Raw genomic sequence first — 24,309 nt, forward strand, 5'->3', positions numbered from 1 at the left:
GGGTAATGTGGTGAACACCATGGTCCATCTGCTCCACAGGTTGCTGTTCGAAAAAAGGATGTCCACTGTGCCCAGTAGGCAAAAAAAACAAAACAGCATGCCTGCTGCTTTCCAGTCCTCTGCCTTCAACTGCAGAATGATTGTAGACTGCACCGACATCCACATGGCCGCCCCAAGTCAGATGGACCAAGCCAAACTGACGTACTCCTCCTACAGAGGGATGCACTCCTTCAAAGTGCTCATCTCTGTGGCCCCAAATGGAGTCATCAACTTCTGCAGCCAACTCTTCCCGGGCTCTGTGTCTGATAAGGCCATTATGCAGCATTCAGGCATTCTGGAACATTTAGTGGCTGGCGACCTTATCCTGGCAGACAAGGGCTTTTTAATTTCAGATATTGTGCCTGCGGGTGTGATTGTGAACATTCCCCCTTTCCTGAACAAGGGTAAGTTCACAGAGAGTGAAGGGAGAGCTACCAGGGAAATAGCCAAGAACAGGATCCATGTGGAGAGGGCAAATGCCAGAATAAAGGAGTTCAGGATTCTGGACCTGATTCCTTGCCACCTCAGGAACACTGCAAATTTGCTGGTACAGCTTTGCTGTGCCTTGGTGAACCTGCAAAATCCCCTGATAAAGGAAGTAGCCAGCACCCTCACCGTTGACTAAGCCAGGGGTTTCCAAACCTTTCAGCCTGCGATCCCCGGGGGGAGGGGGGAGCATCCAGCTGGCCAGCTGCATCCGCGGAGAGGGCTTAAACTGCTGAGACCAGCCCAAAGTCACACAACGGCTCTTTTAAGAGCCACCTACACCTTTCTTAAAGAGTTACAATCCTAAGTTATTATAATGATTACACTAGTTCATATTTTACTCAGTTTACTGAACTGTGATGCATGAAACCAGAAGGGGAATTGTTGAGGTTTACTGAAGTTACAAAGATATTAATAGATATGAGTATAACAGGTCAGTGTAAAAACAAGCTTCTGTCAGTCATGAATCATTCAAACTATTTATATGACCATGTAATACAGTTATGGAGTAGTTCAGTAAAAGTAATTCTTTATTTATATGTCTTAAATATCCTTTATTTTAGAGGGGCCTGAGACTTAACATGTTCATTGCCCAAAACTGCACTGTAGTTATTGTGCATGTGACAATAAGGCCTTAATATTAGGGCTGCACGATATCAGGAACACATAACACGATAACACTTGCGATATTTGAACAAAAACGTATACATGCAGCATTATTACTTTTCCAACAACATGGGATTTATTGTTTATTAGTTAAATATCGTGTGTGTGTGTGTGTGTGTGTGTGTGTGTGTGTGTGTGTGTGTGTGTGTGTGTGTGTGTGTGTGTGTGTGTGTGTGTGTGTGTGTGTGTGTGTGTGTGTTTATTTACATGTCTTCCTCCCTACTGGCCAACACAGGGAGCATATGCTGAGTGTAGAAGTTCTCCAGGAGGAGGAGATTTCCATGCCATGCAGGGTCTTTGGTGATGGGGATGATGATTACCTCCTTCGTGGTCCACACAACAAAGTAGCAGAGACTCCGGTCTGTGATGTGCAGCTGCCTTTGGACCTGGTGCCAGTATGGGTGATTCTTCTTGAGAATGTATGACCCACCCTCCTCACGGAGACAGAAGGATGGTAACTGGACTGCCTCCACGATGGTCATGTTCCTCTGGCTGTGTGGACACTTCACCTCCAGCAGGGCAGATGTCTGCACAAGTCCATCAGGTGATGCTCCCAAAACACCCGACTCACTCACAAATAGACCAGAGTCGATCACTGTCACCCGATAGGCCTGCACAAAAGCCTTCACCCCTTCGGCCTCGTTTACAACTCCCCAGTTGACAGCCATGACTCCGTCTAAATTGTACCCCCCAAGCACCCTCTTCATGAGGGACGCGCATGGAGTGGATGAAAGTCCCGACCTCAGCACAGCACCAAAATTGCTGGCTGTCAACCTGCCCTGCCTGTGTAACTGCCACTGAGGATTTGTCTGCTGTCCTACGGTGGCTGTCTGGATGGCAGCTTGCTGGTCTCTGCTCAGTCGCATTGAGGCAAGAATTGCCTCAAGCCCCCGACCCCCATGCTCCTTCACCAGCTCCAGCACGGTGAAAATGGCCTGATGTTGAGGCTGCAGCTCTGGCTCAGGTGACAAAAGCCATGCCATGCCACACTGTGTGCCCCTCAGTGCAGACCTGAACCAGTCTACATTCTCAGTAGCGATGTCTCTGGCCAGTGGGTTGTATGTCTCCTCTTGCTGTTGGTAGAGTTGAGACACCGGCTGGACTACTTTTGAAGTGCCAGGCTTCCTCCACTGGCACTCAACTTTTGTGGAGCTGATCTGCCACATGGCAAATATTGCCAATGCTGCAGCGTGGCTGCATTTGTACATCCTCTGTGCACAACCACAGACAGCGCTCTGCATCGCGCCATCCTCTCCCATGTAGATCTGTACAAATAAAGTAAGTACCATGTTTGTTAACATGCTATAATAGATTTAATGAGCAATACAAGGATGGTCCGGATCTGGGGGTGGGAGGGTTTATTTTTCCATAGTTTTGTCCACTTGTCTGATTGTTGTTATTGTTTGTTTTTTCTGTATTTTTTGTAATTTGTGTTGTATTGGTTGTGATTGTACATTGTATTTTTTTAAATGTGTATTACATTTTTGAAAAACATTTGATCAACAAAAAAAAAGGATTTGGTCAGGATCTAAACTCAGTGTGTAGTTTATTAATTAATCAATGATCTCTACATTAGGAAAACACATACCAGTGTACCAGAGGGAGTCACACACAGCTGTGCCTAGATAACCAAATAAATTGACAAGATAACCAAAATCCTTGAATCTACACACAGCAAATAAACTCAAATGACACAACGAGATGTAAAAGGAGATCACACATACAGTATAGTCGATATAAAACTGTCCGCTTCAATCTGAAGAGCAACTAAAACGAAACACGGGAGTGTACCTTGTTCTTGTGAACACTAATGTTATCCACAGCATACACACCCGTATACAGTACACCCGTTCCAGGTTCTGATTGGCTCTCTAGGTTGGCATTCTAGCTTCTGACTGGCTGTCCAGGTTGTCAATCACAGCCGTGGGCATATTATACTAGTCGACTCGTAACATCGCTAAACTTTTTTTCTTGACGGTTTTCTTAGTCAACTAATGCTATTGCTAACAGTAATATAAATTAACACAGCCCTGCACACTGCAGTCATTATATGCCGGGTCTGTAGTTCATCATCTTATTTTTCATTCTCCTCCTTATTGACTGACATTAACGTTAAACATTGCACTCATGTTACTCACCGAAACCTTGTAAAGCCAGTCCCGCATGCTGGCTCTTACAGAACTGACTAACTCCCCTTTCGTGTATGTACAGCTCTCAACGTGCCCAGACTTGTAGTGATTTTCACCTCGTTTTATACTTTTATTCTCATTCTGAAAGAATGAGGTGAAATGTGCCAACGTGTCGGCCATCTTTGTGTTGGTGACGCGTATTGTGCGGGACCAGAGACATGTAGTTCACTGAGCGGCTTAACACAAAAAAATTTGTTAATTCACAGTTTTGCGACACATTTTAATTTTTTTGACTTGCAAAATGTTCTTTTAAATTGACAAACATCATATGTGTAGTTCGTGGCACAATTCAAACGGGATCAAAAGATACGTTTTCATTGAATTCAATGTATAATTTTCCGCTTCCGGGGTCCCATGAGCTCCCCCGGAAAGGGAGGGACTTCGCCTCTCTATTTCTATTGGTGTTCGACGCTCGGCGTAACCCTCGGAGCACACTCTCCAATCACAGAGCTTGCGGACTATCACGGGGTTTGTCAAGCGGCGGAGAGAATACTTACTTCCGGGCGTAATATTCTGTAAAGCAAATGAGCTGCTCCGACCCTCGATCCTGACGGACTCCAACTTGTGTTTATTAATCAAACAAATAAATAAACACAAGGATAATTATGTGTTATTGTTGAGTAAATTGAGAATTGCACAGGGGAAAATAACGTATCAATTGTGGTGATTGACATTATTCACCCACGGATCCATGGGTTAGGGTATTGTTCTGCACGGACATTTTAGTGAGCCGGACTTCCTGTCTCCGCCGGTCTTCGCTTGTGTTTTGAGATGCTAAATAAAAGTCTAGCTTGTACCTTTGATACCCCTCCTCCGACTCCCATCTCTCGGCACCACACTATGCCACAATTTTGTTAAACTAATACGTTTGCGCTGTGGACCAACACTATGCATTGACGGTGAAGGGGGTAGCAATAAAGATAACACCATTTTACACAACATAACAGAAATAATATCAATAGCAACGTCCTTAGCAACCACCTTGGTAACAATGAAAACGTTGTATAGACACAATTTCCTGAACTAATCTTCGTAATAACTAGCAAACTAAAGATCATGTATATCCACTGCACACATAATCTGAAATAAAAACTCATATTTCTCGCATCAAATGACATCAAAACGCATTTTAATGGCCAAACTAACTTTAAAATAGGCATTTTACACCGAGAATAAAACGAAGTTCGGCCATGTTTTTTTTTCTGCAGGGAGATATGTGAAGATCACGTGACATAGACGCCAGCCACTGGAATGAATGGGGGAAAAAAACGTAGGGATCTTACAATTTCAGAGGCGTTTTTGTAGAAATACTACGTCCTACGTTGTGGACCAACGTAGTTATTACACGTCTTTTTGTGAGACTGGGTTGGCAGCACTGTACTGTACCTCTTTATATAGGCATTTTTTCCATAACAAATAGTTTTTGCACTGATCAGGGCTGAATTTTTTTTTCAAAGGGGGTACATTATTGAAAAAAGTTTGAGAATCACTGGACTAGAGGACACAGATAGAGCTATGGGGTTTATATTTTTACATTTCCATTTTTATATTACAGCTTGTGTCAGCAGGAAGCCATACATTGTGCTTGTCTTATCAGGTGCAGGTGCAGGGATGTTTCTTCTGAATAACACCATGCTTTTTTCTCATGAAAAATGTAAGACAGGTAATTTACATAATTATCTTCCAGGTTTGGAAACACTGCAAAACAGCACATCCTCTCTACTCAATGTCAAATAAAGGAAGAAGCAACACAGTCTTATATCTTGAATTAAAACATCATCTAAACATCTGGATGGAATTAATCAATTACATCATTTTGTCCAAGTATGAAAATATATTACAGTTACAAAATATGTATTACTGTATATAATCCCACTTACAATGCATTATAATGTGAGTAGCTATAATTTTACAGCACTATAAACAGATTATAATGCTTTATATGAGTGTATTAATAAGAAGGACTATTGATATTTTAACCATCAACAAATAAACTCTATGCAAAGCCAGCTTGCATCACTATATCAAAATGATGTTGAAATTGAACCTGTATAAACAAGTATTTTGGGGAAATGATTTCTTCATGGAATATGCTTTTGGTGTTGTAAGCTGTATTGTGGTTGAGCCTATCTCTCACTTTATTATAATTACATGATATTAAACTGCGTTTGCGCATATTCTGAATTATATTTCTGTTTTACATTACAGCCTGTGTCAGCAGGAGGCTGGATGTGAACACATACTTTGTAGAAATATACTTTCCTATAATGTCTATAATGCTGTTCAAACTAGGGCTGCTCGATTATGGCAAAAATCATAATCTCGATTATTTGGGTCAATAATTGATATCGCGATTATTAAAAACGATTATCCATTTAATTTGAAAGCATCAATTTATAAAAAAAAATGTGAACAGTATGTTTTCAACAGTTCATTACCCTGAACTTTAAGTATAATTCAACTGAAAAACCAATACAAATAAATAAATCAATAACAAATATAATAAAAGTAATTAAAAATAAATAATTGTTGCAAGCCAACATCGTTATTTCGATTAAAATACGATTAATTGAGCAGCCCTAGTTCAAACACAATAATGCATCATAACCAGCTAATAAACTCCCACAAGTGCTAACAATGCTTCATAAAAAAGAATTACAATACATTATACAGCATTGTATAATGATTTATAAGTTCAGATATCATATTACTCACTCACTGACACCTTTTTTTTAAGGGTCATAGTGTATTCTAATTCTAGTTGTGATTGGTTACGTTCTTCTAAATAATGCATTATAATCAGTCACTGTTATCACGCATCATATTGGGAGAATCCATAATTATACATAAGGAGATTTGAATATAAAGGTTTATTAAAATCAAAACCAGATCAAAGCACATCGGCAGCCAAATCATTTAAAACTGTGCAATTTAGTATTCATATCTTAATAATACTGAAACACCACTGTAAATATGGTGTACAATTGCATTCTATATTATTTTATATTTCCATCTTATATTGAGACCATTTTTTCTTTTAATTATATATTGTATATACATTCTTAAATGGAGCAACTGTCACATAACTCAATTGCCCTGGGACAAAGAAATGACTCTGATTTCAATTAGTTGTTGCAGTTTTGCCAACTGTGGTGTCACATGACAGGAGAGGCAGGCAATCATGTTCTTTAGATCATGTGCAAAATAAGCAATTGTCAATACATGGACAACAGATAGAACAGGGCAGTAATGAGCTCATTATCACAGATCCCTCCCTGAGCTGTTATTCTGCAGGATGAGACCTTCACACTGTTATGCAGCTGATGGATTTTACAGCTAATAGAGGCTGTGGGGTTATACAGGTGACAAAAAACCTTATTCTGCATAAAGCACAGACCTGCACATCATGCTAATTTTCCATAAAAAACATGCACTGTCAGAGTATTTCAGTTTCATGTATTGAAGGTCATTAAATGTTCAGCTCCTTATATGGGGACTAGATTGCCAGTGAACAGTTTTTGATTACATTTATATTTTAACAATCCACAAATTAGGTATTAAGAGCTTGTTGTGTCCAAAACATGATCAGGTTTTACCCATTTAAACAGACATTTTATATAAATGATGTATTTGCTGTATATGCCTTTCCATGCGTTAAATGATCAATTACATGTGGATGAGCTCATCTATGAATTTAATTAACATAATGACATGACATAAAACTGCTCACATACTGAATTATGTCAGAATATTAACTGTGAAAAGCCAAAAATGAGTAATCAAATGTTCTCAATTTCTACTGTTTTCTTAAAAAGTACATTGATAATTATACTCTAATGTTCATGATATGTATTTATCTCACCGAATAGGCTGTTGCTGAAGCCGTCCCAGATGCATGTCGCCTGGCTCCAGATCCATCCGCCTTTGAGGCACGAAACAAAGGTAAAGTTAATTCCAATGACAGAAACCAGCAGGTCACTCAAACTAATGTTGACTAGTAACAGATTGGTGGGGGTCCTCAGTCTCTTGAATGTACAGTACAGCACGATGACAACGACGTTGTTACAGAAGCCGAACAACCCGATAGTCCCAATGGTGAACGCGAGAAGTTTGTAGGTGCCAAGTGCGAAAATATAATGTTCTGTACTTCTCTCCGTTTCGTTGACAGGATTCATAGCGGGGAGAAACTCTTGGCGTCCAGCATTGTGCTGCTCGAGGTCAGTGAGCGCTTGCCTTGTACACGAGACTCCACTCTGCTCCTGCCCGCGCTCCCCGCGCCTCTAATTCATACCAACCCGAGACCGGTGTTCAAACTGTATGGGCTTAGATATGTCTCATAATTATTTGTGTGAACATAAAAATAATTTGTGTGTATGTGATTTGTAAGTCTAAAACACCATCCACAAATACATTTAAAAGATTTGCAAACCCACAAATAAATGTGCAAATGTAAAACGGATCTGCAAATACACAAAATATTTTTACAAATAAAAAAAAAGATCTTTGAAATATCTCTTTAACATTTAGAACTTTTGATCAGGCATTTGTGAATCAATTTTGTATTTGTCGACCAAAAATGCGCTTGCGGATCTCAAATCTCTGCTTGTGGATCTCAAATCTCTGCTTGTGTATCGTCTTTTTACACACCAAAGACAAACTTTCCGCCAGTCTCGGCTAAAATGTACCGAAGTGGTAAAATGCTAACTAATTTCTGTGTTTTAGTACTCATTCCTCACTCAATTGGGATACTCTGTGGAATGACCATTACGTTTTCACTACCCAATTTCCTATGAATGCAGCAAGCATAAAAATGCGATAACTCTGCAGATTTTAACTGTTTGTCTAGACCAGCGGTTTTCAGAGTGTGAGGCGCGCCTCCCCTGGGGGGAGCCAGAGAGCTTCAGGGGAGGCGCAGCGTGAGACACAAAAGAACGAGAAAAAGACGAGTAAAGTGACACTTGCCCACTTGTGGCTGTCTGTGGACAGTGAGTTCCCCTACCTCACCAAAAAGGCTGTAAAAGTGCTCATTCCCTTCCCCTCCACCTACCTGTGTGAGTGCAGGTTTTCCGCATTGACTTTGATCAAAAGCAAGTACCGGTCAAGGCTGCAGCCAGAGGATGATCTGCGTTTATTCCTCTGTGCATCAAAGACGCAGACTCATTGTTCCCACTAAAGTAGGGGTGAGTGTAAGAAGGAGGCAAAGTTGACGTTCAGTGTGTTGCCGGGAGCATGTAAGGATTTATCCACCATGTTGAAAATGTTAAAAAAAATATGAAGAAATATGAGAACACGGCGTGCGGAAATATACGGGTCGTGCTGCAGCTAGATGTGCCTGTCCTCTATAAGAAGGTGTAGGCGACTGACATGCAAGGAAGAACGGCTGTCCACAGGCTGTTCCAACTTTAACAACTGTATTAACTTCCAGGGTAGTGAATTGAACATGCAATTGTAATTGGGTGTGTGGTATATTTTCATGCACGGACACGCATGTTCCACAACACACAAACTGAACAACACTCAATTTTCCAATCGCTACCAGTGTCCTTGCGATCTTGTTATAATAACAACTGCACGTTACTGATGCAATATGGTTGAGACCATTAAGGTTTATTCTAGAGGGGTGCAAGGAATAGTCCAAGTAGTGGGGGAGTTTTATACAATATGTTTAAAACATAAAAATAAAAAGGTTTAAAAAAGTTATTGTTTAATGTTTTAAGGAGGTGACGCTACCCAGCCAATCAAATCGGTGCAGTCAGCACGATAGATTCAAACACACACACAGAGACGAGACAAGAGGAGAGAAACAGTCGGAGTAATTTCAAATGGCGGAAGGTAGACAGCGAAAACAGAGCATTTAATTACATTTTCTCTTACTGGACCTCTTTGAAATGCAATTGAATACCCCTGCATTATAGCAACAACAACAATAATAATACAAATAATAATAATAATAATAACAGCAATAATAATTGGGAGGGGGGGCGCGGCTGTTCTTATGTTCTCTGAGGGGAGGCTCACCTACACACACCTTGAAAACCCCTGGTCTAGACTTCTTGACATTTCCAAGTGATCTTCTTTCATCCATCGCCTCCTTGTGTGTCCACACAGAAATGTCACTGTGCTGTTGGACTCCAGCAGCGACGCTGTTTACGTCTGACCTAATTTCTCCGTGCACAAAGGTTGATCCAAAATAGTAAATCTCTGTTGAACAAAACAATGGATGTGAGTGCCTTGTTGGGAATTAGATACTCTACTTCTAATTATACTGCAAAAGATTATGCTCATCCATTATTTTCATTCATAGTTCGAATATATTTAGTGTGAGGTAAAGATGAGTCATTTCAGGGGGGCCAGGATTTATGGTGTAGACTGCATCACATTTGTTCTTGTTTCACCTTATAACAAGGGCATTAAGAACTGTAACCTGAACATTATTGCTTTATTCTTATTATGACCTCTCAGTTAAAAGATGGCAGCATCAGAACAGCAGTGCTACTCTTTTGGAAAATGATTGCACTACCAACAATCCATTCATGTTTTTTCCGTCCTGCAACCCTTCAAAATAAATCCAATTAAGAAAATAGGTCAACAGCATTTAAATGTCAGAAAAAAGAATTCAAAGAAACAGAACAGGCTTTTAAACAAGAAATAATTTGGCACTGAATGTTCTCTGCTGGCCTGACTCATTTTCCAACCGTTTGTTGCCAACGGAACCTCCATAAGTATTTAAATACAGATGTTTCTCATTGAGGCCGTTTCTCAATCGCGAGGATACTGGCTTGGTAGTCGCCTACTTCCAAGTCACTTCCTTCAGAAACGAAGCAAGTATACTTCCAAGCCACGGCTTCGGAAAACAAAGAAGAATGGAACAGGCTAACAAGTGTGCCACCCTCTCTAACAGTTTCAACATAAACTGTACCGAAAATAAATACCTCACAATGTCTATCTAATTATGAACTTGCTTTACTTTCACGGAACACATTTTTGGTGATAACAAAGGCAACAAAGTAACGTATTTACCAACACATGTTCTAAGCCACTACATACTTACATTTAAATGTGTGCTGTGCTGCGTCGGTTCAGCCATTCTCCGCAAGGGTTTTTGAAATTGGTCCGTGCGCAAAGCATTGTGGGGATTTGAAGGACGTGAAGTCTACCCATGTGCAGCCTCGAAATTACCCCCAAACCAAGGACGTGGCCTCGGTGGAATTCCAAGTATGCTGGAGATTGGAACAGTCCTTCGGCGGCACTCGATGACGTAGTATCCTTGAAATATTGGCTTGGAAGCCAGTTTCCTCGCGATTGAGAAACGGCCTCTGTTTCCTTCTTGGCGTGGGCACCCCGGGGCTGATGGGTAATCACTCCCAAATTAGTGCAGGAACAGAGATGAGGCATTTGAGTCCTGCAGGATTTCCCCGTTAGTATCAGTGGCCGCTTCTCAATCGCAAGTAAAACTGCTGCAGAGCAACTATTCCAAGTATACTACGTCATCGAGTTGCACCGAAGGACTGTTTAAATGCATGTTAAATGACGTAGTATACTTGAAATAGTTGCTCTGCAGCATGTGTACTCGCGATTGAGAAACGGCCAGAGTCTCGAAAACACATGTTGGCGACTGAAAGACATCCAGTGTTTGGTCTTTTCCTGAAGCATCCTTCACCTACAGTGTCTCAACTGAAAGAGGACCACACTTACACAAAATATAATACAATTTTGAGATTTGGGGATATTTATCCCAGTCTTTCACTTTTTCTGACATTTTCAACACCAAACATGTTGTTAATGTCTCTGTTTAGTGAACTACAGCAATCTGAAAGCCTGTGCATTATTTATATCACACTTTATCAGTAGCAAAATGCAGGAAATGACTTTTTTAATGCAGTATTTTCTGATTTATGCCGCAACACAAAAATATTTTGCTCTGTGCAAACCTTTGACTCTAATATGTCAACAACATTAAACAAGAATATGAACCTGGCTTTATCCAATGTTCACACAAGAGTTCTACATCCTGACACATCCTTCATCTATACTGTCTCAACTGAAAGAGGACCAGAAACACATTAAAAATATAATAAAATGTGGAGACTTTGGGATATTTATCTCCCATTCTTTTACTTTTTGGGCATTTTACAGACCAGACATGTCGTTGATATCATTGTTTACCAAACTACCACTTTTTCTGAAAAATGCATAAAATGATGCAATATATGTTAAATATATGGTTTATACATGGGATTACTGGGGTTCCATTTCTTCTGATTACCTAATTTTGGCGCATGCACATTTGCCGCGTGCAAACCTACCTCTTTTGGATTTGGAAAGGTTGGCATGTATGATTTTGTGTGAGAGAGAGAGAGAATGAGAGAGAGAGAGAGAGAGAGAGAGAGAATGAGAGAGAGAGAGAGAAAGAGAGAGAGAGAGAGAGAGAGAGAGAGAGAGAGAGAGAGAGAGAGAGAGACACACCGTGTTGTTAGCATCTGGTTAGCTAGCTGCACTAACGGACATAAGGAGCTGTTCCCACAACAAGCTGGAGGAGAGTCCTCTCCTCTCAGACTGAGAGACTGAGGTGAGCTAAAGGACTCTCTGAGGGTTTAGATAGTTAACTTTAGTCTAAGTTATCTCAGTGGGTCTCAAACGGTTTGGTCACAAATTATTCAAAAGATTATTTCCGCGGCACATCTTTATATGATCATTACCGTTATAAGAAAAAGAGAGAATACAGAGAATACATTAAAAACAGTTATGAAATAATATATGGCAGTAAAACAAGAATGCAGTTTGGAAGGGGAGTGATTTGTAAAATATCCATAAAGAAAAAGAACATCTGATTACAGTTGTGTTTCATTTGGGTGTTGAGAGATGTATCCATAGATCTCTTAATGTAGCTCTCAAGGTGAACCAGATTGATGCTTTTAACTTCAATATTTTAAAAAGATCTTCCAGGGGAGCATGCCCCCGGACCCCCCTAGAGGAGGTGAGGTCCGCTCCCCACTCGTAAAAAATAGCACTTTACCCCTGTCTATATGCTGTGAGCTGATTATCGAACCTTCATTGTAACAGTCGCGGGTTTACTGTGTGTTTGCGTGTGGGGAGTGTTGCAGTAGAACATTCCACTGTAACGCCCCTGGTGCTCGCGCTTTTGTGCATGCTTTTGTGCATTTAGTGCCCGCAATTGTGTTCACTGGAGACCAGGACCTCAGCATCCCCACTCAAAATACCTTCCCGCGCCCCTGTAGAGGTGTGTGTGTGTGTGTAGAGGCGTGTGTGGCTACAACGAAGCAGCCTGCAGTCGCTCTTTAGCTGTCTAAAGAAGGTAAACACAGCGAAGGCTGTGTGTAAAAGGCACAGCTCCACTTCCTACTTGGCAAACCTGTAACTTTCTTGTGTGCACGAGAACGTATCTCTTGCGCACGAGAACGTATATCGTGATGAGCAAAACCATGTCACTTGGCCCAGGTGGTTTCCACAGAACGGACAAAACATGTTTAACGACCATAAACACACTTGTACTGTCCATAGGTACCGGCGGTCTATCTGCCAACACAAACTTAAGTTTGTGTCAATCACTTGCACGTCACTTCATGTATGATGGGCATTCCCTTTCCGGTTTGATTCTCTAGTTTGTTAAAGTGTTTCGGCAAATGTTAAAGTGTTTCGACACTTGTAGATTGGTCTCTAGCTTTGTAAAAGTGCTTCACATCTAGTTCATTTGTTTTTGTTAATGTTAAATCGTTTTTTCTTTGGTAAAAGTGTTTTGCTAATGTCATTTTGTTTTATAAAATGTAAATTTGTCTCAAGCTTTGTTGTTTCACACTTTGTAATTGTCGATTGCACCTCTCAGCCACCGTAAGAAATAGGTTAAAAGAGATACGCCATTTCAGCAATTTTTACTATAAAAATGTTCGACATTTTTGGAATGATACAGAAAATTGATTTATAGCACAGACCAGTGAATAAATATTAATATTTATTTCATTTTATTGTTATTTGTATTTTTACTTTACATGCCTCACCTGCCTCCCCTGACCACACGTCCCTGGACTGTGGTGAGACAATGTCTTTTAATTTCCTTCTAAACTGGTTAAATCATTCAGTTTGAATGTTTCATGACATACAAGTCAAATTACATGTACAGCTGAGAGGACAGCTGTAATTAAATTGCAGTCATAGTAAGTGGCAGGTTGGTGGCCCAATTCTGCCCCTGAATAAAGCAACTGTACTATTTTATGATGTCAGCTGAGTTTAAGAAATTATCTGCTCAAGAGATTCAGCGAAGCGGACTCTCGAATGAACCCGCTGACCTTTATAGTGCACCTTAATTAAGTTATGAATAATTCATTAAAGTAAACAACATCTTGATCCTGCAGTAATTGGATAGAACAGATGTGTACAAGTGTACAAATATAAATTGTATTCCCATATTGGGAGACACATAAAAAGGTTAGCATTGACTTGAGGTCTACAGCTCTCAAAACCACAAAAGAGTAGTCCAGGTATTTTTGGATGCTTTTCCTCCCCTGGAGGTTCCATCACCAGCCCCTCCCCCGCAGTGGAGGCACACATCCAAAAAGGGTTTGTTGTCAGTTTGGTGTCTCGTATTGTGCCGAGTATTTTCAAGCCAGGCTAGTGTCAATGCGGCCAGAGGCATGCATAGATAATTTAAAAAATGCAACACACTTAAAGAAAATCTTGATATTGATACAGTATTTTGTGGCAATGTTATGTTTTGTGATACTTTAGTGATTTTTTTTAAAACACCGTGTTGATTTCTAATTTACAATTTATGTGCAAAGATTAAAGAAGACCTATTTTGCTAATTTTCTGGTTCATATTTCTATTTAGTGTCTCTACTGTGACATGTCTCCATGCTTTAATGTTCAAAAAGCTCTTTATTTTTCTCACACTGCCTCTTCTGCACTTTCCCCCCTCTGTCTGAAACCAGAGCCCAGTCTGCTCTGATTGGTTAGCTGGCCGGCTCTTTCTGCTTAAAGATGTCCCGCCCCATTAGCCATCACGTACAATATGTTATTTGCTAGCCAATACAAGCGTGAGTGTTACATAGTGATGTCATTATGGTACAGGTGTAAACAAAGGAGTCAAATGGATGTCTTTCAGGCGGGGGTGGGGGGTGGGACGAGTGGTGGATAGAAACTCCCTCTGGAGGGAACCTTGGGATTTTAGCCTTTGCAGACCATTGACATTCACAAAAACCTATATAACACACTACAGGAAGGTGAAAACCCCAACAAGCATATAGTCTGTTTGCCCCCCTTAACCAGACAATGCCACTCATATACACCTGTAAAGATTTGCTATGTTATCAGTCAACAAACGTGCCCAAATACCTATATTGCTATCCTGTAAACAAAGTGAAATAAGAATACATCAAACATCGTCTGCATAAATGCGGGACAATGACTCACTCATTTCATTTCCATTTTATCTTTGTTATCCTCGGCTTTTGCACATTCACTCTTCGTATGTTGGTGTTAGATGCCTGTCGAGTTAAGCATTAAGCATGAACCACACACACACACACACACACACACACACACACACACACACACACACACACACACACACACACACACACACACACACACACACACACACACACACACACACACACACACACACACACACACACACACACACACACACACACACACACACACACAAACACACACACACCCCCCCCAATGGGACCTGTCAGTGTCAGCTGTCTATTTCTGCTCAGCTCCATCAGCATGTCCCCTCACAATTTTGTCTCTCAGAGCAGTTGAGCCCTGCTTTCCAAATTTGTAAAGAGCGTTTGTATATCTCAGGCTAACTTTTTCGCAGTTGTCAGTCTTATAAAAAAGCTTTGCAGACACTGTGTCATCTCCAATGTCCTTGGCTGTCGCAACAAGAAATGCTGATTCATAAACAACTGGTGGTCGTCCTCATCACATTAATTGGATTGATGTCTCCAGCACACAAACAGGCATGTGCACATTAATATAATAAGTATATGTTAAAGACTCGATTTACAAAGAGGAATGCTTAAATTCAAAAGCTGCATGGTGGTTGGACAAACTGTGGCTATTTAAAAACTATTTATTGCTATTCCACAATTGATTTGCATAATTAATGTCAATCTAAATTACTTTTGTAGGTTAAGCAATAACAACATCCATCAGGTTGGACAGGGTCATTTGCCTCCAAAGCACCCTGCTCAAGGCCATTTATGACTATTTACTGACACAGCAACAAATACATCTTCATGAAAATTAAGGAAACATTACATATATAATAAACTGGGTGAAGCTGCTTTTATCCACTACGCTCCCAAACTGTGGAACTCCCTATAGCAGAGAGGCCAACTCAGTGGACATTTTTAAAGGACAGCTAAAGACACATCTTTTGAAATGAGCGACGTCCCTGTTTTTTCTACTCTTTTAATATTTGGTTATGTTTATATTGTTATATTTATTTTATTTATTTAATAGCTATTTATATTTTATCCTATTTATTGATTTTGTCTTCCTTTATTTGACCGAGAGGATCACCATGTCATTGGGTCATTTTTCATTCTCATACCTTTTTACTGCTGTGTCTCTCAAAATGTTAAACTGCTATATCATGTTTTTTGTTTTGTTTTTAGCTTCATGTGAAACTGTTTTTTTAATTGTGATGTGTGCCTTGTTCAAGCACTTTGAGCTGCACCTGATGCATGAAAAGTAAAACGTATTAGTATTAAAGCTTATTATAACACGTAGTTGTTTCTCCTTTGGCTAATAATTGCATTGGTACAAAGCACATATCACATCCTGATTTGAGCAGCAGCTAGCAGATAAGTGCATAGGCATTGGTGATGTTTCAATATTATTTAGCGTGTAGCGTGTAGCCTGTAGCGTCCACTTCAAAGGAAACTCCACTGTATCTGCGTTTAACGTCTCCAGACCAGTTGATAGAAACCAGCTCTTTTTGGCGACATTTCCGAAGTACCCTTACATTTTAATTGACAACTGAATGGAAAACAAGTTGAATGATACCAATAGTCTGAGATCGGGCTCAGAATAGACCGGAAACTATTCTTTGACCGTTCAGTTTTAATTTCACAATAAAGTTAGTAGCCTAGTAATATTTTGTTTTGATATTATAGTTTTGTATTAACTACTAGACCGCTGGGTCATGTTAAGGCCATCTTTTCTGTGTTGCTGTGGGTTTTTTCCCTCGCTTTTGTGTTCTCAAAACAATAACTAAATATATCCGTCGTAAACTAAACCAGAAACAGCAGTATATTTTATTTTGTTAACACTGTAAACTTGACAGCTTTTTAACCCAAACCACCTACTGGTTAAATCACGTTATTACACGTTTAGAGTAATGCAATGCAAGTAGATTGTGTTGCTTTTTAATGACTGTTTAAAATGCCTTTTTCTTAATGTATTTCATTTTTGCAAAACACTTTTTAATGTGTTATATTTTATGAAAACATTTAAATATTAAGAGTATATACAAAATAGGAGGTAAATAGAAGGTCAATTATAGAAATATAGAATAGAAAATATCAAGAAGACACTGTAAATGGTATCTATAATAATAATAATAATAATAATACATGGGACTTGTATAGCGCTTTTCAAGAAACTCAAAGACGCTTTGACAGAGAATAAAAAAACTAACAAAAAAACTAAAACAAAGTATTATAAAAAGAGATAAACAAAACAAAAAATAGGGGGGCGGGGTAGTCAGTGGTTGAATGCAGTGTTGAACAGGTGGGTTTTGAGTGATGTTTTGAATGCTGTGAGGGAGGAAGAATCTCTGATGGATTGGGTTAGTGAGTTCCAGAGGGTGGGTGCAGCAACGGAGAAGGCTCTGTTTAGAACTGAATAAAACAGTTTAGTGCCAGATGTACAAAGATATTAATAGGAGGATGTGCAAAACAGACAAACTAATTAGGCTTTATTTAAACATTAAATAATACTTTATGTTAAGGTCTTCTTTCAAATAAGAAAAAACCTTTGTGGGTATCTATCTACAGATAAATATTAAGCCTGACAAAGTAATATATTGCATGTTTTTTTTTGGGACTTGACAATCAACTTTCCTGCAAAGTTATATGTTGAAGCACTTATTTTAACCGATATTATACATATTTATTATACTCTTATAAGATGTATGTAGATAGAATAAGAAATGTGCAGAATATGACAGTTTAATAGTGGAGGTACACACATATTGATAGATGTCTTGTTGAGGAACCTATGACCCAAGTTTGTCATCATTGCATAACTACAGTTAGTTGTGTATATGATATTTCAATAAACCTTTGAAAATCTTGAAATCTTGAAAGGGATGTGCAAAATAGCCATTATATATAGTTTTTGATGAACAATTAGAGAATAACGAGTAATGAATATGCTTTATAGGGATCTGAAGATACATTTTTTGTCTTCTCAAGCACCCACCAAATATAGGACACGTTCGAGTCTTGATTTGGATAGTGTGCCGTCGATGGGTTTCATTCCATTTCAAAGTGCTGTTTGACGCGTAAACTTCGCGCACTGCCACTCCAACATCCAATCACAGAGCTTGAGAACTAATCATGGGGTTTGTCAAACAGAGCACATGGTGTAGTCCTAAACGATAGCTGGGGATTCTGGGTAGTGTAGTGACTTCTGCCATCCTTTACTCCGAAAAAATATTTGTTTCTCCGAATCGAAGGGGAAAAATACAAAAGCATTACACAATTTAAACCAATCCATTTTGTGTATTTAACAAGGATAATCTGGTGTTTTTTAGTCGATGAGTAGTGCAGATATCACTGTCAAATCAATCAACAGTAAGGGGAATACTTACTTCCGGGTGTACAATTCTCCGTTATCCAATGGGAATGGACGCTCACATTGCCTTTAAGGGCAGCCGACACAAACGAATACCGTGCTTCCATGAGCGTCACATCCCGCCGGAGATGGGAATACATTGCAATCAGTTGAAAGCTATTTGCGTCCCTTTATGAAGCTGAAGGAGCGCGTCCCAACTGCACGCCTCGGGGACCCTGACCAAGCGTCGCTCCTGGACGTTTATGGAGTGAGAGTGTGTTGCCCACGCACACACACAGTACACCCGCGACTGTTACTATGAAGGCTCGATAATCAGCTCACGAGTCACGGCATATAGGTGTGAGCAGGGGTAAAGTGCACATTTTTATAAGTGGGGGGCAGAACTAACATCTTCTATGGCGGCCCGAGGGCATGCTCTCCCGGGAAGATTTTTATTGAAGTTAAAAGCATCAATCTGGTGCACTTTGAGAGCAAAATTAAGGGATCTAAGAAAATCTCTCAACACCCATATGAAACAAATCACTCCCCTTTTAAACTTTATTCTTGTTTTGAAATAGTATTTCATTACTGTTTTTCCTTTTTTTCTTTATTTTTTGTATAACTATAATGATCATATGAAGGTGTGCCTCGGAAATAATCTTTTACATAATTCATGACCAAACCGTTTGAGACACACTCAGGTAACTTAGACTAAAGTTCTTAGATCTAAACACTCAAGAGTCCTTTTGCTCAGGGGTCCCCAACCCCCGGTCCGCGACCAGTCCCGGGCCGCGGAGGTGTTACTGCCGGGCCGCGAAATATACTTGCCAACCTTTAGACCTCAGAAATCGAGAGCATTTCAAAATGCAAAATGGGGGGGGGGGGGGGGGGGGTTGCTAGTGGATCGCTGGAGCTGTTAGATTAAAATTAACATGCTTATTGTAGTTGTAAGTGCACTGCCTTGATGGAGCATATGTGTGGGCTGGACCTGTATTTTACAGGAAAGGAGTGAGCAGAGAGTAGAGTGGTTGTCGATTCTTGTTCTGTTTTCTGTGAATATCTGCCTCACCCTGTCAGACTTTGAGTTGCGCGCGCTACTAAAGAGACGTGTTACCATGGAAACCAAACAATGGTGTAGCTGTATTAAAGTCCGAGTGGAAACAGTGTGTGTGAATCTGATTTTGTCAGAAATCGGGAGAAATGCGGGAGAAATATGACCCCGGGAGGAAACCGGGAGAGGGCAATGAAATCGGGAGTCTCCCGCGAAAATCGGGAGGGTTGACAAGTATGCCGCGAAATAGCTGTGAGTTTATCGTAATATTTGCAGAATTATAAATATATAAAAATATTTTATCAAAAGTAATTCAATTTTTATTATTTTTTATTTTTTATTTTATACCAGTCATATTATTTCATCCAAAACATACAAAATAAATCAAAATTGGTTAGCATAAGGTCTCAGCCTCCCGTGCGCAGATAAAGTTACAGGTGGTGCGCCAATAGTGGAGCACACAGGAGACAACCGTTTAATCGCAGACTGTTATGTTTGTGGGGGAATGGCTGTGCATACATTATTTGAGATATATTTCCAACTCTGACTTCATTTTAAGGACATTGCGGCCAGGGGTGTAGAGCTATTTTTATTATTTGTAAAGCCTCCTTCACTTCATGAAATGGCTGCAGCATCAGTAGGCAGCCTCTGAGAAGTGCAGCACCAGCGTGTACACACTAGGGGTTTCACAACTACCAATATTTACTAGTCGACACATTTTTCAAAATAGTAGTCGACTAGTCGAATAGTCGTTACGTCATAATAAAGACACACAAAGAGAGGTGTACAACTGTATTTTATATTGGAACTCATACAGTAACATTAAACACTGCATTTTAATTTGTGTTACATGGCTGAGTAAATAACAAACAGTAACTGGACTCACCAAAATCGGCAGCAAAAAACTCTTGTTTACATAAATGCCACGTAAATCCAGTGCGCAACAGCGCATTGCGAAACACTTTATTCGCTGTCCTCCACGATAGCGTCCACCTTTCCATATTTTTGGTTTGGTTTGAACACAAACGCATCGACATGTGAGGGAAGGAGGCTTGACCGCTTTCGGGTGACAGTGTTGCCTGCCAGGGAAAAAACCCTCTCACTCGGGGTGCTTGTGGCTGGAATAGCCAGGTAGCTTCTCGAAAGCGGGGGAAGCGGTGCACGTTTTCTGCCCACCACTCCAGTGGATTATCCATTGTGAGGATATGCGGTGTCCGCTGGCAGTAATCCCGTAGCTCATCATCCGCATCACTGTTGACCCGTGTTTTCTTGCTGTTCGTTTGCCTCTGTTCAGTGCTGACGCCGGTCCGTTGCTCACTGGTGCTAGCATTACTGCTAGTGCTAGCTGTCGGCAGCGGGTGTTTCATCTTCAGATGGTTGCGTATAGCAGATGCATTTGTATTGTACTTCAGTACAGCTGTACACAACTGACACTTCACTGTGGAGTTGGTTACATCTTCGTTGAAGTACTGCCATACATAAGAATGTCGGACGTGTTTTGGAGCATTTTGCAGCACCTCGTTTACCTCCATTTTTTTCACGATAGTTGACTAGGGCCTACAGCGCCGACTAGTGGTAAAGGTAGTCGACTAGTCGATTAGTTGGTGAAACCCCTAGTACACAACGCCTTCACTGTGTTCCCCACTGCAGGCTGCTACGTTTCAACCACACACACACACACACACACACACACACACACACACACACACACACACACACACACACACACACACACACACACACACACACACACACACACACACACACACACACACACACACACACACACACACACACACACACACATCGAGCGGCCCGATTATTCCCCCTATTACTCTCGTGAAGGAAATGTCCGGTCACAAAGGCGCATGATGTGTGTGTGTGTATGTGCTCTGCTTAGCTCCGCTGTGTGTGTGTGTGTATGTTCGGTGTGTTTGTGTGTGTCCAACAACGGCATTTGTTTTCAAATTACCATGAACAGTAATTTACACACATCTGGCCAACTCCATAGGTATGGGTGTTCCCAAAAGAAGTTAGTTTAATCTTAATCTCGATGTAGTGCTAAATGCTGTCGGAGTGCACCAGAACGAAATTATGAATTTCACTAGTAAAAAAAAAAAAAGAAAGACACATTTCTTGGGGGTGCTATGGCTATCCTAGGGGGAGCTGCAGCACCCCCAAATACAAATACCAAGTAATCCCATACACTTGCGTCCCACATGCAGAGAAGTGAGTGGGAGTTTGTACTGTAGCTGCCACTTTCATTTTATTCATTGGGCTCTGCATGTTAAAGCTTCCTCTAATTTATTTTACCCCAAAATAGCCATGTTGAATGATGGTTTCTAAAAATAGTCTTGCCATCGAGCAGAAGCTACATCTTGGATCGAGCGTGGAGAGAGAGAGAGAGAGAGAGAGAGAGAGAGAGAGAGCGAGAGAGAGAGCACCGGTGCCAGCAGGGACTGTGTTGTTAGCATCTGGTTAGCTAGCTGCACTACCGGACATAAGGAGCTGTTTCGACAACAAGCTGGAGGAGAGTCCTCCTGTCAGATTGAGCTCAGGTGAGCTAAAGACAATGAATGCACCAAACCAAACTGTCTTTTGGTCATGTATGCTGATGACAGGCCCATCACAGAACCACAGATCAGTGGGACAGCTTCTGCCTGGATCTTAAGGAGAATAGGACCAAGGAGATGGTGGTGACCTTCTCAAAACAAGCAGGAGAAACTTGGTCGACAGGTGTTATCACTATCCATGGAAATTTGATGCTGGGTCAGCAATCTGTACTTTGCCATTTTGAGTGCATAGGTGTGTCTGGCAACATGCAGTGAACAATGTGCACCTGGGTGGTGCAATCATAACAGTAATAAAGTTTTGTGCAGAAAGGTGGACACTTCTCATCCTGACAGCCATCTTGGATATGTTGTGTTTTCAGTAAAAGTTGGTATTTTTCACTATTTAAGTATAACATACCACTATACTGGTGTAAAAAAAAACCACTGTTAATTTTACAAGGTTAATAGCTTGGTTTCACTTGACGTCACACCGCTGCGTTCCTTTGGCGCGAAATTCCATTAGAGGTCAGGAAGTAATTTTTATACAGAGGATCTAGCTGCTGTTACCATTGTGAAAATGCCGGTGTGTTGTTTAGTTTACGGTTGTTCCAATCGATCCGGTCGAGAGAAAAACAAGAGGTTTTACCGAGTGCCGAAGGTTGTCGTCCATAAAGCTGAGCAATTTAAGAAGCTAACCGAAGAACGCCGGAAAAAATGGCTTTCAAACCTACATCTGCGGTCGGGAGGAGCAGAGTCGTCTAATGCACGTGTCTGCAGCGACCACTTCATCAGAGGTATTAGCTTACTTGGTTTTTGTGGCTTTGTTTATGTATTATTGGGTTGTGGTTAAATGCTTATGTACTTAGTAATACTGATCATGTTTAAGTTACCTGTAGTCTAATATGGACTTTGTTGGGACTTTTTAGGGTGCCCTAGCGCTTTGGGTGACGTTGAGTCGGTAGACTGGGCTCCCACTGTTAGCCTCGGTTACCACACAACAAGTAAGCCCAGATCAGAGGCATCTCTTCGACGAGAGCAGAGGATGGAGCTCAAGGAAGACCAGCAAAGACAATCAGAATGTGCAGAGGCTTTGTTGGATCTCCTGCAGACAACCGAGAGCCCAGAACCGACGCAACCCCCGTCTGACAGCCCACAACCAGAGGACACCAGTGGGATATTAAATGACCAACAAGGTAAATTAACCACCAGCATTTTTATTAAATATTACAAATGCGATTGTCAGAAAATCAATGCAAACTTTGAATTAGGTTTAGGTTTAGAAAATAGAGTACTAACTTGAGAATCTGCAATAATTGGAACAGAGAACTTGCATGTGTGTAAAAAGGTTGTCAAAAAGATAACATCACAACAATTCACATTCATATTTGACTATTTTAAATAACTAATTATGCTTGCTACTGCTATATTGTATGCAGATGCAGGATGCCAGACTGATTTAACGATGGAGGACATCGAGAGGATGGAGGATGTTCTGAGACAGAACACAACAGAGCTGGGAGATCTTCGGACAAAGGCACTGGACACAAAGTTCAACCAGGAGTCCTTTGAGAACAACGAAGAGATGACAAAGTTTTACACCGGGCTCCCCAACTTCTTAGTTTTACTTCAGGTTTTTCAACTGTGCGAGCCCTACATCACCTGTGGCCCTATGTCTGTGCTCTCCAAATTTAAACAGTTCATTTTAGTTTTGCTGAGGCTGAGACTAAATCTCCCTCTGAAAGATTTGGCTTTCAGGTTCAACATCTCTCTCTCCACTGCTTCTAGAATTTGGCATAAGTTAATAGAGAACCGCAGTGACGCGTCGTAAAACCCGGAAGTAAACTTCTTCCGGTTCCTTCGCGAAAAACCAATGCAAATTCTCCATAGGATTTTGGAAAATAGCTCGAAATAAGGTCTGTGGTTGACACACGTTTAAGAGAGGGATCACGTTTTGTTCAGCCGGATAATCTCCACATGTCAACCCTACTTTTATAATTTTTGAATCATAAATCTAGTCGCCAAAAGTGAAATGCTAACGTTATGCTATAAACGAACTACAAGCCAGTACAGCTGCAGGGTCGCACGACTTCAACGTCACGCCAACTTAAGATCGTTTCAACTGACTTGCACTGAAACTGCACTTTGAACACTTTAAATATATTAACATTTTAAACTGTATACCCCGGTTATCTAGGCCCGTTTTGTTTAATGTATACCACGTTTATCTAGGCCCTTTTTGTTTTATGTATACATGTCACACTGTGGGAAACGATATTTCTGGATGTATAACACATGTAGAATTTTTGACAATAAAGCTGAATTTGACTTTCGCGTGCTTGCATATTTTAACAAAGCTTTTCATTTTAGCCACACTGAATTTAACTAGAAGTCATGGCTGTGTTAATTACCAGTCTGATATCGTTTTACAAAAATGACAAGAAGAGTGTAGATAGAGGAGAGAACCACTACAAGTCAGGACACGTTACAGTGCAGCCTAGATGAAGGGGTGCTTACCG

General features: G+C 40.6%; 2 protein-coding genes across 2 annotated transcripts in view; one reads left to right on the forward strand and one right to left on the reverse strand.

Moving 5' to 3' along the window:
- The window catches only part of opn3 (opsin 3), a gene marked incomplete at its 5' end in the record, with an annotated part of 28,650 nt that extends 21,095 nt beyond the window's left edge, over window positions 1-7,555 (reverse strand). The window contains one exon of the mRNA XM_079691004.1: window positions 7,243-7,555. Within this exon, the coding sequence (XP_079547130.1) occupies window positions 7,243-7,555 (313 nt within the window). The remainder of the gene's footprint in view (window positions 1-7,242) is intronic.
- Window positions 7,556-22,426: 14,871 nt separating this feature from the next.
- Window positions 22,427-24,118, forward strand: LOC307045187 (uncharacterized protein). The gene is made up of 3 exons (XM_079690720.1): window positions 22,427-22,587; window positions 22,720-22,986; window positions 23,230-24,118. The coding sequence occupies exons 2-3, from the start codon at window positions 22,836-22,838 to the stop codon at window positions 23,619-23,621; spliced, it is 543 nt and encodes a 180-aa protein (XP_079546846.1). The 5' UTR covers window positions 22,427-22,587; window positions 22,720-22,835; the 3' UTR covers window positions 23,622-24,118.
- Window positions 24,119-24,309: the final 191 nt, after the last annotated feature.

This window comes from Notothenia rossii (genome assembly GCF_949606895.1).
Source record: "Notothenia rossii genome assembly, chromosome: 6".
Classification (NCBI taxonomy): domain Eukaryota; kingdom Metazoa; phylum Chordata; class Actinopteri; order Perciformes; family Nototheniidae; genus Notothenia; species Notothenia rossii.